At 41.2% G+C, this 23408-nt stretch overlaps 1 protein-coding gene across 2 annotated transcripts in view; it reads right to left on the reverse strand.

The window, feature by feature from the left end:
• Positions 1-10812: 10812 nt before the first annotated feature.
• The window catches only part of LOC132889690 (prostaglandin reductase 1-like), a 31094-nt gene continuing 18498 nt past the window's right edge, over positions 10813-23408 (reverse strand). For both annotated transcript variants that reach the window (XM_060926438.1, XM_060926439.1), the window contains one exon: positions 10813-12298. In XM_060926438.1, the coding sequence (XP_060782421.1) occupies positions 12188-12298 (111 nt within the window). In that variant the 3' untranslated portion in view covers positions 10813-12187. The remainder of the gene's footprint in view (positions 12299-23408) is intronic.

Here is a 23408-nt window from a genome sequence, read left to right on the forward strand (position 1 = left end):
TGTTGATGGAAACAAGGATGACTCTGAGACAAACTAAAGCCCTTTCACTATGCAATAAGCCCATCAATTTCTCACCTTTATTTCTGAATTATAAATACTATAAGCCTAGCTTACTTGAAATGAGGTGGGCCTTTTTCCACATGTGTATTAGATCTCCTCTACCTGACACTAATTTGTAGTTCTTCTTCTTCTTCTTCTTCATTCATGCAGGGTATCTTAGAACTACAACCTGTCTGTTTTGCTAAAGTGCATACTTCTCAAGGTGTCCATCTTTATATATCTCATTTATAAAGAGCAGTTCAAAGGTCACATTCAACCCAAGAGTTAAGCTGTAAACCCAAATCGCTGACTCTCATATCAAATTGCTCAATTTAATTGTACTCATTTAAAGGATTTTAAACTTGGCTGAATATTCCAGGAAATGGACACTTAAAAATTTTGAGGAGCACTTAATGGCATCACTTATTTACTTATACAGTACATGTTTATCAGAAAATTTCCACTGTGGGATCTAAGAAAGTATTAGGCTGATAATGGACTGTAGCCCAAATTTCCTACTCTCTATATGAGTATACAACACTGAACAAGGGTGAGATCATACTGAATATTGGCATGGCTGTTATTTGGGCCATGATTAATCACAGCCCTAACATGTTTAAATAATATTGGCTGGCATTGAGTGGTATATCAGATATATTCCATTCAGCTAGCATAATACTGAACGAGTCGAAAACAAGTAGCATTCAGTTAGCAAGGGTCAATGCAAGCTCACCCGTGACTCTGTGCTTTTAGCACGGCAGTGCAGTCACCTTCCAGCCAGTGTAGCATTCATCAGTAGTGTTAGCAAGGGCCAATGCGAGCTTACCCGTGACTCTGTGCTGTTAGCGTGGCAGTGCAGTCACCTTCCAGCTGGTGCAGCATTCATCAGTAATGCTAGCGAATGCTAATAAAGTGGTCAAGCCAGTGCTATCGAGAGTAAGTAGCACAGGCTAACGACCGAGAAACTATGATTTCTGTCTCCAGACTCCTCTTCCATGCACACTCACCACAGTATTTTTCACTCATTTTCCTCTGTAATTTACTTAGTTACTTTTAAAATCAACATTGACAACTATACACAACAGAGTGACCTGGCAGCCAAAATTCTTTCTAAATCTTCCGTATTTAATGAAGCAAACCTGCTAGCACAGAAGTTTTACACCTCTGACGTGTCTCTTTTCCATTTTTTTTATGTCTATTGGTATGTTGTTCTCCTGTAAATATGTGTGAAGAATATCTAACAAAGTTTTGGTAGCCTTTTGGGTGTTTAATGTGTCTTTCTCTTTGCTGGAAAACACAAAAATGATTGTGCATGTGTGCAGCAAAGAAGTTTCTCATTGGATATTCATACTCCAACGTGTGACGTCGTGTTGTCTTGACAACGTGCAATATCGAAACAATATTGCATGCTCATTCTCTATTGGGTAGAGTGACGTAATACATGTAGAATAAGTGATCAGCTAACAATATTGCATGCTATCAAACTAAATGAATGAAACCCACTAGAAGGGAATAGAACACATTTTTATTCCACTGAAAAAGTGTCCTGTATGTATAATAATCATTATAATTGCATAATTGTGAGTGCAATATTGCTTTTATACAAGTTTTATAAGCAAGAAATTAATATAGAGTAATTGACATTTTGGACACCATATGGCCAAATGTCTCATCTCATCTCATTATCTCTAGCCGCTTTATCCTGTTCTACAGGGTCGCAGGCAAGCTGGAGCCTATCCCAGCTGACTACGGGCAAAAGGCGGGGTACACCCTGGACAAGTTGCCAGGTCATCACAGGGCTGACACATAGACACAGACAACCATTCACACTCACATTCACACCTATGGTCAATTTAGAGTCACCAGTTAACCTAACCTGCATGTCTTTGGACTGTGGGGGAAACCGGAGCACCTGGAGGAAACCCACACGAACACGGGGAGAACATGCAAACTCCGCATAGAAAGCCCCTTGCCGGCCACGGGGCTCGAACCCGGACCTTCTTGCTGTGAGGCGACAGCGTTAACCACTACACCACCATGGCGCCCCATTTTTGAAATATCACTAGAATTAGGATTTTGGGGGGTTAGCACCATTTGATTTACACAACATGCCTACAACTTTAAAGGTGAAAATTGTTGTTTTATTGTGACACAAACAATAATTAAGATGAAAAAACAGAAATCTGGAGTGTGCATAGGTATTCACCCCCCCAAAGTCAATACTTTGTAGAGCCACCTTTTGCTGCAATTACAGCTACAAGTCTCTTGGGGTATGTCTCTATTAGCTTAGCACATCTAGCCACTGAGATTGTTGCCCATTCCTCAAGGCAAAACTGCTCCAACTGCTTCAAGTTAGATGGGTTGCATTGGTGTACAGCAATCTTCAAGTTATGTCACCGATTCTCAGTTGGATTGAGGTCTGGGCTTTGATTAGGCCATTCCAAGACATTTAAATGTTTCCCTTTAAACCAGTACAGTGTGGCTTTAGCAGTATGCTTAGGGTCATTGTCCTGCTGGGATGTGAACCTTCATCCTAGTCTCAAAACTCTGGCTGACTCAAACAAGTTTTCCTCCAAAACTGCCCTGTATTTAGTGCCATCCATCTTTCTTTCAGTCCTGACCAGCTTTCTTGTCCCTGCAGATGAAAAGCATCTCCACAGCATGATGCTGCCACCACCATGCTTCACTGTAGGAATGGTGTTCTCAGGGTGTTGGGTTTGCGCCACACATGGCATTTCCCATGATGGCCAAAAATATAAATTTTAGTCTCATTTGACCAGAGTGTTCTATGTGTTTGGGGAGTCTGCCACATGCTGTTGGGCAAACTCCAAATGTTTTTTCTTTAGCAATGACTTTTTTTCTGGCCACTCTTCCATAAAGCCCCACTCTGTGGAGTGTACGGCTTAAAATGGCCCTATGTACAGATACTCCCATCTCCGCTGTGGATCTTTGCAGCTCCTTCAGTGTTATCTTTGGTGTCTTTGTTGCATCTCTGATCAATGTCCTCCTTGCCCGGTCTGTGAGTTTTGGTGGGCGGCCTTCTCTTGTCAGGTTTCTAGTGGTGCCATATTCTATCCATTTTGCTATAATGGATTTAATGGTGCTCCCTGGGATATTCAAAATTTGGGATATTATTTACAACCCAACCCTGATCTATACTTCTCCACAACTTTGTCTCTGACCTGTTTGGAGGCTCCTTGGTTCTCATGTTGCTTGCTTAGTAGTGTTGCAGAGTCAGGGTCCTTCCAGAACAGGGTGATTTATACAGACATCATGTGACCAATCATGTGACACTTTGATTGCACACAGGTGGATCTTAATCAAATAATTATGTGACTTATGAAGTGAATTGGTTGGACCAGCTCTTATTTAGGGGTTTCATATGAAAGGGAGTAAATACCTATGCACACTCCAGATTTCTGTTTTTTCATCTTTATTATTTGTGTCACAATAAAACAACAATTTTCACCTTTAAAGTGGTAGGTATGTTGTGTAAATCAAATGGTGCTAACCGTCCAAAAATCCATTTTAATTCCAGCTTGCAATGCAACAAACAGGACAAACATCGAGGGGGATGAATACTTTTGCAAGACACTGTAAATGCTCTTTTTACAACAGTTAGTTCCAGGAGAGTAATTTGATTGGACAAGTGATGTTGCAGCACCGAGACATTTCACTGCTTGTATCACTCTGATTAACTGTGTTTGCTATATAGAATTCCAATTATAGCAATAGTTTGTTACACTGAACCTATCGCTCCACTACGGGCTGTCAGTCAGTTGGTACACTGCATGACAACATGCAACACTCTATCCAGCCATGGCTAGTTTTTGTAAAAAATAGACAAAGTAGCAAAAATAAGCTAAATATTTGCCCACATTGTGTCTGAGATATCAGATACTTAAAATTAATTTCTTGTTTATAGAACTGTTGTATAAACGTAACATCACATTCACAATTCCGCTGTTGTACTGAATTGTGCTATTCAGTATAATGGCAAGCCTAAGTGCTCAGTTCAGGTTTTGTTATTTAAATCGGTATGGTGGACCTCCAGGATGATTTCCTTCAGAACTAGTCAAATTTTCTAATTTGTCATTTTACTTGCAAAGTACTAAAAGTAAAGTCATCACTTACACAGCCTAAAAGGTCCCAGCAAAGTCATGCTCATCCAGGTGCCTCTCCTTCTACTTGCTTATGTTCCAGACTATTAGGGTGTTTTCCTTCCAAACTAGTGAAGATCAAATATCAAAATCATCACAAGGGTTTGGGACACATCCTAAAAATGCAAACCTACCACGCAGTAACATGCAACACTCATAATAAGTGCAGAAATTGTACTTTATTGAGGATGAGAATTATTCTGGGTTCTGATACAGTGCTCCTCTTGCTTCAGTGGAGAATCTCACCTGGATACTGTATATTTGTCCTTAAGAACTGAACTGTAATCATAAAAACTGTCCTTTGCTCATCCTAGGACTCTTATTTACAATCTGCTTACACTCAACATGCTTTCAAAACACTGTACTATTGGTCTTTACTCTTCTACGCATGTATATTGTAATGATGTATAATCCCACTATCCAGTATCACCCAGAGTAGGATGGGTGCCCATTTGAGTCTGGTTCTTCCCAAAGATATATATATTTTTTTAAACTGATGTCATGTCAAGGAGTTTTCTCACCACTGTCATCGCTGGTTTGTTCATTAGGGATCTAGGTCTACATTCAGAATTCTGAAAGCGGATTTGTTTTTATATATATATATATATATATATATATCATCTCATCTCATTATCTCTAGCCGCTTTATCCTTCTACAGGGTCGCAGGCAAGCTGGAGCCTATCCCAGCTGACTACGGGCGAAAGGCGGGGTACACCCTGGACAAGTCGCCAGGTCATCACAGGGCCGACACATAGACACAGACAACCATTCACACTCACATTCACACCTACGGTCAATTTAGAGTCACCAGTTAACCTAACCTGCATGTCTTTGGACTGTGGGGGAAACCGGAGCACCCGGAGGAAACCCACGCGGACACGGGGAGAACATGAGAACATGCAAACTCCACACAGAAAGGCCTTCGTCGGCCACGGGGCTCGAACCCGGACCTTCTTGCTGTGAGGCGACAGCGCTAACCACTACACCACCGTGCCGCCCCATACATACATATATATATATATCTCATCTCATCTCATTATCTCTAGCCGCTTTATCCTTCTACAGGGTCGCAGGCAAGCTGGAGCCTATCCCAGCTGACTACGGGCGAAAGGCGGGGTACACCCTGGACAAGTCGCCAGGTCATCACAGGGCTGACACATAGACACAGACAACCATTCACACTCACATTCACACCTACGGTCAATTTAGAGTCACCAGTTAACCTAACCTGCATGTCTTTGGACTGTGGGGGAAACCGGAGCACCCGGAGGAAACCCACACGGACACGGGGAGAACATGAGAACATGCAAACTCCACACAGAAAGGCCTTCGTCGGCCACGGGGCTCGAACCCGGACCTTCTTGCTGTGAGGCGACAGCGCTAACCACTACACCACCGTGCCGCCCCATACATATATATTATATATATATATATATATATATATATATATATATATATATATCAGGGCTTTACATTAACTTTTTTGCTCACCAGCCACTGTGGCTAGTGTTTTTCCTGAGTCTCTAGCCATTCAGCCTTTTCACTCGCCACAATTTTGTTGCCAGGAAATCGCAGTTTTTTCTTCACCATGATACGTTAAAGTTCGGAAGATCTAGATTTAATTATGAATGGCAGCGTATAATGTATCTCTACAGTAGCACTCAAGTATTCAGTGCTGTTAAGGTAGCTCCCTATATGAAAACATGCAACCAATTCAGACAAAAATATAAACAGAGTATTCTGTTTATTGAACTCAAATTCAAGCCCCTTACAATATGAAATATTGTATAATATGAAAAATAACATTCAGTACAACTGAACTGATTCTAATATTAAAAGTCCAATTCAAAAACATTTATCATTGAAAAACATTTGATGTTTTGATATGCAAGTATTATGTGTATTATCAAGTATTATTATGTATGTTATGAATTATCTATTAATTGTGTGTGTGTGTGTGTGTGTGTGTGTGTGTGTGTGTGTGTGTGTGTGTGAACATGTGTAGAGAGAGACATTAAATGTCCTCATTACATTCATCATCAGATGAGTCTGAATGGTCCATGAAAAATGGTCTTCGTGACCTGAGGCTTCCAGCAGGCCATAAGTTGATAGCTGGGCCGAGATCAACTTCTTTCCAATCACGTGAACGTTTCTAAACAGCAGCTCCATCCTCTCCAGCTCAGCCAACTTCATGACAGCCAGGGACTTGAAAGCAATGCTGTCCGGTTAATGAACTAGCCGTCTTCACCGGTTTTTGATGTTATAGTACTGATGTGTGCATTTGACTTCTCGTGGTCCTTTATAGTTTCGAGTTTAAAATTACTGGTGCCTGTCTTTGCCAGACTTTCTACAGTCTTCGCAGTACATGGTATTTTTGGTTTTGCTATGAACGAGCCAATCTCGCCCAAACTTCCATTTGTCATTGAACTGTCTTATGTTCCTATTAGCGTCTTGTTCAACTGCATAGCCACAGCCAGCTCTGAGGCCCCCGTGGTCCGGACCTCAGTCATTTTTAAGAGCTGAAAATACATTTGTACGCTAAATATTCAACTGGATAAAAAAATAAAGAATAACATTAAAATAATTATGTTAAATGTTGATTCTGTCTTTTGTGTCTGTTTCGTGCGCACGGCTCTGAGACCAAGAACACAAAAGCGAATGAGCGCGCGACTCGGGGGAGGAACGCAATGCAGGAGACACGGGGTTTCCATGGGAACCATCAGCGCACTTTCATCAAGCTGTTCAACTGACATTTTCGAAGCAGCACAGTTGTAGCCTACCTTGTTTGTGATTTAAAAAATACAAATCATTCGATAAGCCAAAGCAATAGAGTGGAAAGTTTCAACTTATGTTTGCCTTGGATAACTTTGCCTAAAACATGGTGGTGTATACTGATTTTTTTTCCCAGAATTTTTTTTGTGTAGGTGTAATGGATGCCAGATTGTTAATGTATTTTAGTTCTATAGGCTACATGGTTAGGGTATCTTTTGTCCTCATTGCTTGGGCCAGATCAAACCATTAAACAAGCTTAAATTATTCTTACTCTTGCCACATACATGATTTTTTTTTTCAAAACTGATGATATTCAGTTCAAACACCATTAAAAGTAATTTCAGGAATAGATCTCTTGTGTGACATGTAATTCACCCCTCTCATTTAAATATGTCGAACATTTTCCGGCGCGCGCTTTGTGCATCACGGACCTCGGTGATTTTAAAATGCTGCTCTGGCCCTGCTCATCTCTGCCCCTTTTTTCCTGAGCAGCAGGGTTTGAAACTCCAGCTATATGCCCCCACATAGTGCATTTGTCAGTCGTCAGCAACTTTGTTGCTTCGTTCATTAACCGCAGGTGACCGTATCAGTGATTTCATCTGAGACGTTAATGAACGTTCTAAACAATTCTAACATGTTGTCAGAATGTTTATGCAGGTGCTCATGGGAGTTGTAGGCACGTAATATTACATTGCAATGCGTTTATTATATCAGATGCCTTCAGAGAAAACTACAATTAAAATATATTGTCATACCACAAAATAAACCACCCGCCAAAGTGGCTAGTGGGACTAAAGTTATTACGCGCCAAAGCCGAATTTTACCTGCATTTGGCAGGTGGACGGGTGCTAATGTAAAGCCCTGATATATATATATATATATATATATATATATATATATATATATATATATATATATATATATATATTCTATCCACATATTCAATGGATATGAGCAATTGCATGCTCTGATTGGCTACTCTACTACTAGAGAAAAACAATGGCGGAGCATGTTGCTGAACCGACCGAGGACGAAATAAAAACTCTACTTGAAAACAAAACCCCAAAAATACCAAAAAAAGCAACAAAATATGGAATAAAAGTATTTGATGGTAAGAACATATCTTTTTTTATTTTTCAAGAGTTATTATTATCACATTTTTCACAAATTGCTCCTGTCATTTCACTGGTTTGTTTACATTCTTCATCTTTAAACATTAAAATTTGTTGAATTTTTTTTAAATTGGTTCAAAAGCTCAAAGAAGTTTGAAAATTACAGAACTGAAATGTCCAAGGAAGAATTACATGAATGTCTAAAGCTGTTCTATACCTCAGTATGACAGCGATTTCTACAAAAAACAACAACACTAAAATCAATTCATGCAGCCATTGATAGGTTTTTAATAAGTCCACCTAAGCGGAAAAGATTTTGTCGGAGGTTTTGTCTATTTATTTATCGAATTTGCTAAAAATTAAAAGGCTCTGTTTCTCAAAATCCAGTGAATGTGGATAGAATAAAACAGTTATTCCACTCAATCTCATCGTACATGGCTTATAGCCAACTCGGTGCTACATGCCTCGTTGGCTATCAGCTCATGTACGACTCAGTTTTGTGGAATAGCTGTTAAATATATCAGATTATCAGATATGGATCAGATTCCAGTAACAGATGTTACAGTTTCCTAATTTTAAATTATTTGTGCAATAACCACTATCAAATAAATAAATAACAAATCTTTATCATATTTGGGGGGAAAAATGGGCCTCCTTTCCCTGTATTGTGTAGCCTATACCAGGAGCTGACACACTTTTATTTTTGAACCACTCCTTGATGAGGACAACAGATTAAAAAAAAAAAACCTTAAATAATCTATAATTATAAATTCAAAAGACAAATTTCATCATGCTACCAAAAGCTTGGGTTCACAGACTATAGTTTGAGAGCAACAGCTGTAAGGATGGTTTATATAAATGCAGGAATGATGAAGCAGGTGGTCCTCTGATGAGAGGTTGTATTGGTGTTACTATTATCTCTCATTAGAACCAGCATTGGCTGGCATCAAATGAGTCGGGTTTCCAAGGAGACAAAAGCTAAATGAGATTCTAGCATGAGATGTGAGCATAAAACATTTCAAATAAACCAAAGTGGACATTAAGCACACTTACACTCATTGAGAAACCATTAATATCATGTGCATCAGAAACTAAGAGACCAAAGGACCCCCCCCCCCCCCCCCCCCCCCCCCCCCCCCCCCCCCCCCCCCCCCCCCCCACACACACACACACACGAGCAGATGTGGGGCTCTCTTAATGCTTTTGTTGGAAATTGCAAGAACTCATTTTTAACATTCAAGTAAACGTTTAAACCAGGACAACAGATTCAGTTGTAAGAAAACGAGCCTTCGATAGTTTATGAAATACTTTATTAATAAATTATTCTTAAAACAGCAGCACAAAAGATTAAAATGTCTGGGATGATCGGACATAACTGAAAGATAAAACTGCTATATAACTGGCATTGAACATTTGAAAAGCTGTAATGATGTGATATATAGTACACTGCTTTAAATACATGTTTTTAATAAAATAATCTTAGGCAAAATCACTTGCCTCAAAAGATAAACACAGTTTTATAGTTAATCTGTTTTATTATTTGGGGAAATAAAACTTACACATTGGAAAAATCTTTCATGCAACTATTCAATCAGCTAATCATGTGGTAGCAGTGCAATGGATTACATCATGCAAAGGCACATGAAAATCTTCAGTTAAAGGAAATCTCATCTCATCTCATTATCTCTAGCCGCTTTATCCTGTTCTACAGGGTCGCAGGCAAGCTGGAGCCTATCCCAGCTGACTACGGGCAAAAGGCGGGGTACACCCTGGACAAGTCGCCAGGTCATCACAGGGCTGACACATAGACACAGACAACCATTCACACTCACATTCACACCTACGGTCAATTTAGAGTCACCAGTTAACCTAACCTGCATGTCTTTGGACTGTGGGGGAAACCGGAGCACCCGGAGGAAACCCACGCGGACACGGGGAGAACATGCAAACTCCACACAGAAAGGCCCTCGCTGGCCACGGGGCTCGAACCCGGACCTTCTTGCTGTGAGGCGACAGCGCTAACCACTACACCACCGTGCCGCCCTTTAAAGGAAATCAAAACCCCAAAAATTTTTATTTCTCCTTTATACTGACAGATAATATCTGTACAAGACATGTTCAAGTGTTCACTTATTCATATTTGTACCTGTATACTGTGTCCAGATTTTATTTTAAAAGAAAAACAAACAAAGTTCCTGGGCGCTGACATTTCACTCTCTTCAAAGTTCAAATATTGCGCTCTGAGTACAAATTACATGAAAGAATCCAAGATTTTGATGTCACTTACACACTATGTGACTTTCCGAGGCTGAGATCTAGTGGATATATTGCTTCTAAATTGTTGTAAATGACCCTGAAGATACCTGAGCGCCAAGTGTTTGGCTGTAAAAATAAGCCCAATCATTGAAGCAGTGAACACACACACACACATACAAAAACAGTGAGCACACTCGTACACAGCCTTTGTGAGTCTTTAGCCACCCATAAAATGCTACATCACTGGCTACTCTGTTTTTTTTTTCATGTGACATGTATTTTGTTTTTATTCACCGAGAAAAGTGATCTTTTTAGATGGTAAGAACCACATTGCTATGATAACAACTATTGTTTACCAGTTGGTGGTGTAGTGGTTAGCACGGTTGCCTCACAGCAAGAAGGTTCTGGGTTCAAACCCAGTGGCCAGCGAGGGCCTTTCTGTGTGGAGTTTGCATGTTCTCCCTGTGTCTGTCCGGGTTTCCTCTGGGTGCTCCGGTTTCTTCCAAAGACATGCAGTTAGGTTAACGTGGGGTGGCCTTGGGCTGAAGTGCCCTTGAGCAAGGTACCTAACCCCTGACTGCTCCCTGGGTGCTCTGGTGTGACTGCCCACTGCTCTGGGTGTGTGCTTGTGCTCACTGCTTCAGATGGGTTAAATGCAGAGGATGAAATCTCACTGTGCTTGAAGTAAGCATGTGACAAATAAAGGTTTCTTCTTCTTCTAGTATCTGTGCCAGTATTGCATATGCATTGTCTAGCCGAGTGAGATGCAGACTTCAAAAAAGTGAAGTCTGTTGATTTGTGTATTTTGTTGCCAGTAAAAGTCAGATGGTTACATAAAATTTCTGATTAGATTTTTAGAATTAGAAGCCTTTATTTGTTGCATATACATTACAGCACAGTGAAGTTCTTACTCTGTATTTAACCCATCTGAAGCAATGAACACACACAGAGACAGAGAGAGAGAGGGAGAGAGAGAGCGTAGTGGCACCTGGTGATTTTTTTTTTAGAATTAGAAGCCTTTATTTGATGGCTGTGTGTTACTAAGGGAAATGGTGTTAGTGTCCCAGTCACATTACAAGCAGATATCTGGTTTCCGTGCAAATGGCTGCACCTAGATAAGCCTATTTTTTTAGCAATATCATAACTTTTAAAATGGATAAGTTGTTATAAAGTTTTATAATTAATTTAAAACATGCAAGGGGCACAGCAGGGCACTTGCCGTGATTGGCAAACAGCATTTAATTTGGGGTTTTGTTTGAATTTAATGTTCACATCAAACATCAGAATGAGACAAATTGCGATCTCAGTGACTTTGACCATGGCATGGTTGTTGATGGACAGTTTGGCAATAAACCAGGTCCAATTTTCAACTGACCAGTTTGGGCAAAGCTGTGGCCACTCTAACCTCAGATTCCTGCTCTTGGCTGACAGGAGTGAAACCCACTGTGGTCTTCTGCTGTTGTATCGCATCCACCTCAAAGTTTGGCATGTTGTGCATTGTGAGATACTGTTCTCCTCATCACGGTTGTAAAGAGTGGTTATTTGAGTTACTGGAGTCTTCCTGTCAGCTTAAACCACTCTTGCCATTCTGTTCTGCTCCCTTTTATCAACAAAGCATTTCATAGTAAAACTTTTACTAACTTTGATTCATTTTCTGATCTTAACATTGAGCTGGGGACCATGCTGTGTAATGCCAACGATACCCACTGTAACATGGTACCACCCCTAAATAATTATGCAGTAATTTATAAAATGAGGAATTTATGAAAAACACAGAGCTTTGGTTGATTTTTTTTAAAAGCAAGGATACTTTGTGAGTTGCACATTGTAATTTTCTCACTTTTTATTCATATTTTTATGATAGCTTTGCCAGTGTTGGCTCCCTTTAGCATCGCCATGAATGCAGCAGGCATGTTGCCAAAGCCTTCAGTGACATGTTCCTTGCACTTGAGCTTTCCCTGGAACAGAACAAGGAGAAGAGATAAAGATAAAAAATGTTACAGGCATAATAAAAATGAGTAACAGTTTTGACCTTCTTGGGGTCATGAGTTCTCACTTTTCCATGCTCTTGTGTTTCCAAACTTGTGTTTAGTTTTGTCGCCAGTTTCTCTGCAAGTAGTCTCATTAAGTCTTGATTTTGTTTATACACTCCTTTGTATCTAGGTGCCTATTTGAGCTTTGATTTGATGCTTTGTTCCTTGTTGCTTGGTTATTAATATAATGTTGTCCTTGTTTCTTAGTTGAGTTTAGTGTTACTGGTTTTGGTCTGTATTTTCTGCCTTTAACTCTGCTATTTTTCTCAGCTGTTCAGCCTCCTCTGGTTCTCTTTTAATACACTTTAATCTGATTTGACTGGTTATCAGATCACCTCTGGATATCACAAGATACCAGAAACATGTGATTAAAACGTGGAAAACCCCTAGAAAATGATCACATGATGTACTGGAGGAAGTGAGAGCTACATGAATCATAGTTGTGTGTGGGTATGTGTGTTTAATGTGACGTGTCGGAATTACCCACAAATGTTGACTGCAATCTTAATCTTAGTCAAAATAATCTTAGTTTTAATTTTCTAACACTAGTGTCTGATGATGTGTGCTTGGCTTAATTTCTCAAATGAGCAAAAGGAAATTATATCTCATTATCTCTAGCCGCTTTATCCTTCTACAGGGTCGCAGGCAAGCTGGAGCCTATCCCAGCTGACTACGGGTGAAAGGCGGGGTACACCCTGGACAAGTCACCAGGTCATCACAGGGCTGACACATAGACACAGACAACCATTCACACTCACATTCACACCTACGGTCAATTTAGAGTCACCAGTTAACCTAACCTGCATGTCTTTGGACTGTGGGGGAAACCGGAGCACCCGGAGGAAACCCACGCGGACACGGGGAGAACATGCAAACTCCACACAGAAAGGCCCTCGCCGGCCCCGGGGCTCGAACCCAGGACCTTCTTGCTGTGAGGCGACAGCGCTAACCACTACACCACCGTGCCGCCAGGAAATTATATATATATATATATATATATATATATATATATATATATATATATATATATATATATATATATATATATATATATATATATATATATATATATATATATATATATATATATATATATATATATATATATATATATATATATATAAAAACTGTGCAAAAGTCTTAAAGCATATACGCAGAGCCATGGCCTCACTTTTGTTTATAAATGCCTTGAGAACTCAAGAATGGCACAGGAAAAGTTTTAAGCATTAACAATAAATCTAATATAGTAATTTTTACGATTAAAGTGATTCATATACTGTAGGTAGCGGTCTGAGTGAATGTCCTTGATGTCCATGACGTCACAACAGGAAGTCAATTGGTCTCATCACCATTTCCGCTATAGACCCTTTTCAGTCACGTGACCTTCGTAAACGCGACCGCCATTTTGGACATGTAGTGGACTTCGGCTCGAATGCGAGGAAGGTGACAAACATAAAAGAAAAAGGAGCGAGATGCAGAAAACTGTATTTACTAGTTTACTGTAATTATGATCTGGCAGCTATTTACACCGGATCCAGTGTAAATAGCTGCCGGAGCCAACATCCTAGCGCGCTCCGGAACCTCGGACGTTGGCTCCGGCAGCTATTTACACTGGATCCGGTGTAAATAGCTGCCAGATCATAATTACAGTAAACTAGAATGGAATGTTAACAGCAATGTAATGCCTTTTCTGGCTAATTTTATTCGTCTTACCTCCAACAAAGTGGTCACTACACAAGCGTTGGTATGCCGCTATCCATCTTCTCCGTCGGTCAGCATCTACCGGGATCCGATAAAATGATAACCCTTGCCTTGTTTGTTGATGGTTACTACACCCAGGTGCACAACAATATAGTGGCATGATGGAAGTCTTGCTGAAAATAAACACTTTCTTTGCTGCTGTTCCTCAATGTTGGCTGTGGTAAACTACTGGTAGTACATGTCCAAAATGGCGGTCGCGTTTGTCGTGACGTCACGGGAAAAGGGTCCATACTAAAACACAAAGCTGACTGCAACTCCGAGCCTCCATTTTGAGCTAATTTGTCGCCATGCCATGTAGATGTGCCAGCAACATGACAGAAGGTGGATTTACGTTGCATTCATGGCCCAAGAATGTTCAAACTGCAAAGATTTGGACGCATTTTGTGAGAAGTTCACGGGCACATTGGGCGCCTACGAAATGGTCTCTCCTCTGCTCTGAACATTTTACTGAAGACTCATACGAGACCTCTGATCTGTTGAGGAGCGTTGGCTATAAGCCCGTATTGAAAGAGGGTGCAGTACCAACAATTAAATAAAACTACAAGAAAAGGAAAGCATTTATTTTATTTTTAAAAAGGAAAGTAAGTTTAGTTGCACCAGTTCTCCCGGAGTGTGAGCCAAGGGTTGTTGGTAAAACCCGGGATGGGATGTGACATATCGCTCGGGCAGTGACCTCCCCGAGGTTGTTGCTAAAACCGGTGATGTTCCGTTCTGTCCCGGGTTTTAGTAATTGCCTGAGCCGAGCAGTAATGGCGGAGTACTCAGTATGGAGAAAATGGAGAATGAGTGAAGCAGCCATCTGATTTCTTCACTGGATATTGCTGCCATCTCGCCCTTATGTGGAAGACGTGAATGAACAGAGAACTGAATGAACAACTGAAAGTCAGATTGTTTCAAAACAATCGGCCACAAGATCGGCCTTCAAGAAGCGAGAACGCAGACAGGTAAGCTCCGACTCTCATTTGGATATAAAACAAAAACAACGTGTTGTTTACCTGCATTTAGATTAATACATGTAACTTGTATTGTGTGTTTAAGTTACAGGTGTATAATGATGAGACTGGATGCCGAAGTAATTCACATCCACTTCTTTACTAGTGAAACTGGAACTTAATTGATGCCTACATCCATGCATAGACTTACGGGTAATGTAGTTTACCGCTACACCTCCTCCTTTGAGCTAAGCAACATCTTTTCTAACATCAACTCATCCAATTCTAAACATTCTTATGCTAACCTTTTTATCACAACACATTTCTCTGAAACTCTTTTCTTTACCAATTAAGAAGTGTAGTAAACTGAAACATCTACATTCTTTCACATTCATTTTTTTTTCATAAGTAAAGTCTCTCAGGAGCCTTGGAAACTCTGCCTGACTTGGTGGTGGCTTCAGAGGAGTTCCCAGTGGCTCTCAGGTGGATTCTGTTTCTCCTTAGAATGCCCTTGTCAGTTTCTACAAGGTATGACCTTGGCATGTTTGCAGTCCCTAGAACAGTCCCAGGAGCTTTCTCTGTGGTGATCCACACTTTCTGTCCTGAGGTGAGCTTTTGAAGTGTTCTGGAGCAGTGGCGAAGATTGTAGTGTGTTGCTTGCTTACGGCTTCCTTCCTCATCCTTCCTGCGAAAAGCCTCCAAGTCAGGCCATTTTGGTGTGAGCTGACTTGAAGACTGAGGTAGGGATGTGCACAGGTTTCTTCCCATTAGTAACTGCGCAAGTGAGTATCCATGTTCTAATGGTGTGGCCCTGTATACTAAAAGTGCTCTGGTTTGGTCAGTGTCTTTTTTTCCACAGACACTTTACTGTCTGCACTGCACGTTCAGCCTCGCCATTAGCTTGTGGGTAGCGAGGGCTGCCTGTGACATGTGTGAAGCAACTCTCCCTTGCAAATGTTCTGAATGTTTCTGAAGAGAACTGTGGCCCATTGTCGGATACCACAGTCTCCGGATATCCATGATGTGCAAAAGCCTCCTTCACAGCACGAACAGTAGCCTTAGATGATGTGACCCTGAGCTCAGCCACCTCTATATATCGTGAGAAGTAATCGATGATGAGCAGGTAGGTCTTGTTTGCCCACTCAAACAGGTCCATTCCAACCTTTGGCCAGGGCCTATCAGGGACTCGGGACTGTATGAGGGGCTCTCTGTACTGTGTTCTGTATCTCTAACACATTTCACATTTGTCTACTGTCTTGAATTTGTGCAGAGATAGCTGGCCACCATACAGATGCTTGAGCTCTGGCATGGCATTTGGAGATCCCTTGGTGACCTTCATGGAGTTTGTGCATTATTTCCCCTCTGAGTGTCTGAGGGATGACAATTCTCTCACCTTTCATCAGAAGGTCTTCAGCGATATACAACTCTGCTCTGACTTGCCAGTAGGGTGCAATCCCTGAACTCAAGCTGTGTCTCTGTGGCCATGCTGTTTGACAGTAGTGTGCCACTGTTTTGCACGTCTCATCAGTTTGTTGTACTTTCTTAATTTCTGCCAGCCTTGTGTCCATAGCAGGAAGTGAAGACACAACAGCATCCAAAAACACCTGGACCTCTTTTTCAAACTGTAGGTCATCAGCAGATGGAATGTCACTCAGTGGAGCTCTGGACAATGTATCGACAGTGATGAGGTTTTTGCCTGGCACATGCACAATGTCGTAATCATACCTGAGGAGTCTCAGTCGAAATCTTAAAACTCTAGGAGGGAGGTCATCTAAACCTCTGGTGCTCAACAGAGGGACCAAAGGCTTATGGTCAGTCTGAAGAGTGAAGTGCAGCTCTTGCAGGTAAGATACTAGTCTTTCACACGCCCACGTTACCGCCAGCGCCTCCTTTTCAATTTGCGCATAGTGCTTTTCTGTGTCTGTCAAACCTTTTGAAATGTATGTGACAGGTTGCCAGGAATTATCAACTTGCTTCTGTGTGAGGACTGCACCTATTCCGTATGGTGATGCATCCGCGGCCACTTTTGTCTCTGCTGTATTTCAGTACTGAGCAAGTGCTTTTGGTGAGCTCAGTCCACTTTTCAGCTTTTCAAAAGAAATTTGCTGCGGTTCATCCCAGACCCACTCAGTTTTCTCTCTCAGTAGGTCTTTTAGTGTCACGGTGATGGTTGCCATCTGAGGTACAAACTTTGACAGATAGTTTGCCATTCCCATAAGGTGCCTCACGTCCTCCACGCATGTAGGCTCAGGCATCTGTAGGATAGCTTTCACTTTGTTTGGATCTGGCTCAATTCCTTTTGAAGACACCCTGTGCCTGACGAACGTGATGTGCCCCTGTGCGAACTCACACTTCTCATTAAGTGTTAGTTCCTCTTCCTGCATCTTCTGCAGCACGCAGTGCAGTCTTTGATCATGTTCTTGTCTGTTTCGTCCATACACTAACATCATCCGCATGGCATAATACGCCCTCGAAACTCTCAAACATTTGCGACATCCTTCTTTGGAAATGCTCTGGAGTGGATGCAATTCCGAACGGGAGTCTGTTGAAGAAATATCTCCCAAATGGAGTGATGAAGGTTGTTAGGGGTTGTGATTCTGGAGTTAAAGGGATTTGCCAAAATCCTGATCTCGCATCTAACTTCATGAAAACTTTGGCCTCTGACATCATTGCCAGTGTTTGGTCAACAGCAGGCAAAATGTGACGCGCTCTCTTCACCGCTGCATTCAGTGGTGTGAGATCAACATAGATTCTCAGTTTGTCTTTCATTGGTTTTGGCACAACTACCATCCCAGAACACCAGGCTGTCGGCTCAGTCACTTTTAATACGACACCCATACTTTCCATTCTCTCCAGCTCTTCACGCACCTTGTCTCTGAGAGGTAGAGGTACTCTTCGAGATGTTGACAGTGCATAGGGTATCACCCCTTGTTCCAGCTCTATGTGGTATGGTTCTTTTAGCTTGCCTAGCCCTTGAAACACTGATGGGTAAAGTGCCTTAAAGTCAGTATCTGTCTGCGTCACTTCATGGACTCTGTGCACTAGCCCCATGGCCTGTATAGCTGGCAGGCCCAAAAGTGGTTGTGTCAGTCCTGCCACAACATACACATATTGATCTGTGAATCAGCCCTTTGCACACATTTTGCTCTTGAAGCAGCCTTTTACGTCCAGCAAATTCTGTCCGGGACCAACTAGTGTTTTGAGCGGCTTGTCTAGCTTACCATCTCACTCTGGGTTGAATACGCTCTCTGGTATTGAAGTCACATCTGCGCCTGTGTCTATCATGAAATTGACAGCGTCTCCATTTAGAGCGACTTTTTCAATCCATGGCTTGGTGGTTTGTGTAGACACTTCACCTAAAAACGCATAGTCCTGAGAATCACTGTCTGACAGCACTTCTGTGACTGTGCGCACTGCTTGACCGTTGTGACAGGCCACCGCAAAATGTCCTTTTTTGTGACACTTTCGACATTCCACGTCTTTGGCTGGGCAGTCTTTCCATGCATGTTTTCGTCCTTTTCCACATCGGCCGCATTCCTTTTCACTTGGCACATCAAACTTTTGTTCTTTGTTTCTCTGTTTCCCTGTATATTGGAACTTTTTTCCTCTTCCCATTGTTTTAATGGCGTCCACATTTGTTTTGGAGTCAACTCCCGTTGCACTGTGTAGTATTGTCTGTTGTTTCTTGACAGTCTCACTCTGTCTCACTTTTTGTATTGCCTTTGCAAGGGTCAATTCAGAGTCCATTTGCAGCTGTTCGGATAATTTTCTGTCCTTTATCCCGACTACAATTCGGTCCGGGCGGCACGGTGGTGTAGTGGTTAGCACTGTCGCCTCACAGCAAGAAGGTCCTGGGTTCGAGCCCCGGGGCCGGCGAGGGCCTTTCTGTGTGGAGTTTGCATGTTCTCCCCGTGTCCGCGTGGGTTTCCTCCGGGTGCTCCGGTTTCCCCCACAGTCCAAAGACATGCAGGTTAGGTTAACTGGTGACTCTAAATTGACCGTAGGTGTGAGTGTGAATGGTTGTCTGTGTCTATGTGTCAGCCCTGTGATGACCTGGCGACTTGTCCAGAGTGTACCCCGCCTTTCGCCCGTAGTCAGCTGGGATAGGCTCCAGCTTGCCTGTGACCCTGTAGAAGGATAAAGCGGCTAGAGATAATGAGATGAGATGAGATGACAATTCGGTCCCTTATGAGTTCATCTTTTAGCAAGCCAAAATTACAATGTTCTGCTAATTTGTGCACTTCAGTAATGAAGGCTTCTGAACTCTCCCCTTCTTGCTGACATCTCATATTGAACTGTACTCTTTCAAAAACCACATTGTGTTTGCCTATAAAGTGTTGCTCCATTGCAGTTTTAACTGCGCCATATTTCTTTTTATCGGCTTCTGTCATCGGCAAGATACTCAAAATATCATCAGCTGCATCCCCCATTGCATACAGGAGTGCATTTACCTGATATTCTTGGTCTTGGTCTTTTAATCCGGATGCAACACGGAATCTATCAAATCTTCGGATCCATCTCGGCCAGTCAGGCGGACTTGAAAAGTCGAACGGTTCGAGCTGTGTTATTTGCACTGAAACTGCCATGACTTTTTTTTCGTTGTTTCGTTTCATTGGATACTTTTTTTTTTATTTTTTTCACTCCTTGCGTGTGTGCAGATTCCCTCTCACCAGCTCATGCAGCTTCACTGCCTCTCTCCCGCCTTCGTGAGCATGCCAACTTCACCGTTGTTCTCAGCAGGTAAGCACACTCTCGCCGTGTCCACCCACGACTAAAGTCATTAGCAAAGTCTATCGCGGAGATTTGCGTTCTTTGCCACCTTCTGACACCATGTATAATGATGAGACTGGACGCCGAAGTAATTCACATCCACTTCTTTACTAGTGAAACCGGAACTTAATTGATGCCTACATCCATGCATAGACTTATGGGTAATGTAGTCTACCGCTACAATGGGTATAAGATTATTAAATTTGCTTCAGAATGTGATTGTCTCAGTTCATCTGATTATTTAATTAGCCTTTTACGTTTAATCAGTGAAAATGCATGCATGTACATGTATGTTGCATAAGTTATAACACCCATCCTGTTTTAATGAGAGTCAACCCACAATCAATGAAGTCAAATCAGTCTTAGTTGAGCAAGTCGGTAACAGTATTTCTTACTTTCACCATAAATTTTTATTTATATGACTTTGGTCTATAGCTGTCAAAGGCCTCGGCCTTAAAACCGGTTACTGCTATGACGTCACGCACTCAGGGCTGGCTGGCTCAGTGGGGCAGCTCCAATGCCAACTTTTCGGTCAGTTTTAACTCTCAAAAATATCTATTTTTTATTCCCATTTATGCAACATACAAGAGTCAAGGATGGAGATACTATCCACTCAGAAATTTATTTAAAAATAAAGGTTCTGCATATCTCCTTTAGGCACATGTAAAGAAATGCTGTAGACCAAAAATGGTTAAAAAAAAAATAATGAGGGGGCGTCGTGGCTCAGGTGGTTAAGGCGCCGTACCATGAATGCGGGCGACCCGGGTTCGATTCCGGCCCGAGGTCATTTCCCGATCCCTTCCCGTCTCTCTCTCTCCCGCTCATTTCCTGTCTCTACACTGTCCTATCCAATAAAGGTGCAAAAAGCCCAAAAAAATATCTTTAAAAAAAAAATAAATAATGAAATTAAATGTTTCAACATTAAAAAATATATACTATAAACAGCAGTAAGCCGTAATAAATGAAATAAAGTCAATATTTGGTGTGAGACGGCCCTTTGCTTTAAAAAATAAATAGTAGTCTCAGGTACAGTGAGTGCAGTTTGATAAGGAAATGAGCTGTAGGTTTTACTGAGCATCTTACAGAGCCAGCCACAGTTCTTCTGGACACTGTCACACTCGCTTCTTCATTTTGCACCAAAACCCAGCAGCCTTCATTATGTTTTCTTTTTTAATCTGAAAAGTGCTCTCTTGTGTAATACGCTGCTGAGATGCAAATTTTTCCCTGTAACATTTAATTTAGTCCTGGAAAATGAACGTTTGGACTCTAAAATGTTTTTGTACTGACTTGATAATGTAGAAGTCATAAAGCAGAAATCTGTAACAGTTTGTATGAATAAAATAGGATGCATAAGACTTTTGCACAGTACTGTATATATGAACATTTTGATGAATAAATTGACAATCGTGTATATATGCAACAAAACAGTGATTTTATCTACTTAGCATGTAAATGAGTTCGTAAGTCTTTCTAAAAATATTAGTTTTATTACTATTAAATGAGAAAGATCTACAATTCTATGTGCACTGAATATTGAAATTTAACTTGTTTTTTTGTCTTTATATTACATCTGAAGAGAGAGAGTCTGGGACATCCAAGTATTGAGCATAAGAAAAAATAAAATACAGACTGGTAAAAAATTAAAGGAAAAATATTGGCGCTATTAAGCAGTGGGTGGAATGTATTGATTTTGCTTGCATGGTTCGAGTCCACATGTCTCTGCAGAGGGAATAATCCATGCAAATCAATACAAAATTCTTCTGATTGATCACTTTTAACCTGTGATGAAACATTTCCTCATCAGCAGGTAAAAAGGGCTCACTGAATGGTTTGAAAAGGATGAAATGACATCAATGATATGCTATGGCCACTTGATCTCAACACAGTTGAACACCTTTGGGAGATTTTAGAATAATGTGTTATCATGAAAACATCAGTTGAGGGAATAACTTTTGAAGCACAGTGCTCAATGCTCCACTATGGTTCCACACATGATGTTGGAGTTTTCCGAAATTTGTTACCTGGCTATAACAATTAAGACATAAGTATCAAAAATGATAATTCTGTAGCTTGCTCTCTATTCTGTGATGGTATATTTAAGGCCCGGTCCCACAATACCAATAGCTATAAATTAATGCTGTCAAGCGATTAAAATATTTAATCGCGACTAATGTCACGACTGTCATAGTTAACTCGCGATTAATCGCAATTTAATCGCACATTTTTGTCACATGAAAAACCATTGTAATTCTCTTATCAGCATAAAAGTGAATGGGCTTGCTCACCGTTCGAACTACGGGGATACTCGGGGGATCCGAGATCCCCTGAAACAGACATGAGATCCCTTGAAAACATGATTTGGGAAATGTTGGGGGGTCTCTAAAATATTGGCAAAATGATGTTTATTGACATAGCAATCGTGTGTAACGGGAAGCATTTGCATATCTGAAATGAGCGCACGATGGAGAGCCGCGCTCTGAGACAAGCGCAAGCACCCCCCCAAGGGAAAATAAGGGACCCCCCCCCCCCGAAAATATCGGCATAGTTCGAACACTGGTTGTACCAATGTTTTTTTTTTATTGCAGAGCATAACACGTCTTGTCACAGCCACTGCAAAGTGGGGCTGGAGCCGCCAATGGGAAAACGAAACCTAAGCTGAGCACCGTGGCTCTTCGGGGGAGGGCAGAGGACTCTGGCTGTGCAGGGCGTGGCATCATGTCACAGAGCGTTAATCTCGCGATAAAAAAAAATTATCGCCATTAAAATTGAGTCAAGTTAACGCGTTAATAACGCGACATTTGACAGCACTACTATAAATATAACTACAACTATAATAACTATAAACAAATCGGTCCCCTGTAGTTTATGTTGTTGGTGGTCACATCAGACTGATAACGATGATCAGATTGATTGGTATCGGTGAGATTGCTTCTGGAGCGATTTTTCCAGGCCCGGACCTGATCCGATAAAACATCTGACCAGTCAGGTAATTATTTACATGTGATGTTGTCTGAGCACGTGCTATTTTTCCCCGGGCATCTTTGTACATCCTTGTTTCATCATGAAGTCAAGGAATACGGATTCACAGAAAATAAAAAAATAATACAAAGCATGGCTCTTTAATTCACGGATGTGAGATTTTCTGTGAAATATCAATAGTAAATTAATAAAGTAAACATAAATGCAGATAAGATATTTTAATTATGAACTTTGGCAGTCCAAACATTTAATTGTTTTAGACTTCTTATTTTTTTATTCATGATGCATCACCTGTATGAAATCCATAACCAATCTGTAATAAACTGAAACGTCCATGACCAAGCCGTAAATTATTAGCATCCGTATTAAAATCCGTAACCACTCTGTATTTTGTTTCCTTTTTTATTATATTTCTGTAGTCCGTGAACTATCCGTATTATATCAACCACTGGAGTGTGCGCATGGGTTGTTTTGAAGTCCAAGCTGTACAGTATGACCCGGAATAATGTGCTACTGCTTGGAAAAAACTTCCATGACTATTCCTAAGTTGCGTGCATTTATTTCCCTGAGTGTCAGGACCAAGCGATATTATA

Source organism: Neoarius graeffei, chromosome 7 (assembly GCF_027579695.1).
Source record: "Neoarius graeffei isolate fNeoGra1 chromosome 7, fNeoGra1.pri, whole genome shotgun sequence".
In the NCBI taxonomy this organism is placed as follows: domain Eukaryota; kingdom Metazoa; phylum Chordata; class Actinopteri; order Siluriformes; family Ariidae; genus Neoarius; species Neoarius graeffei.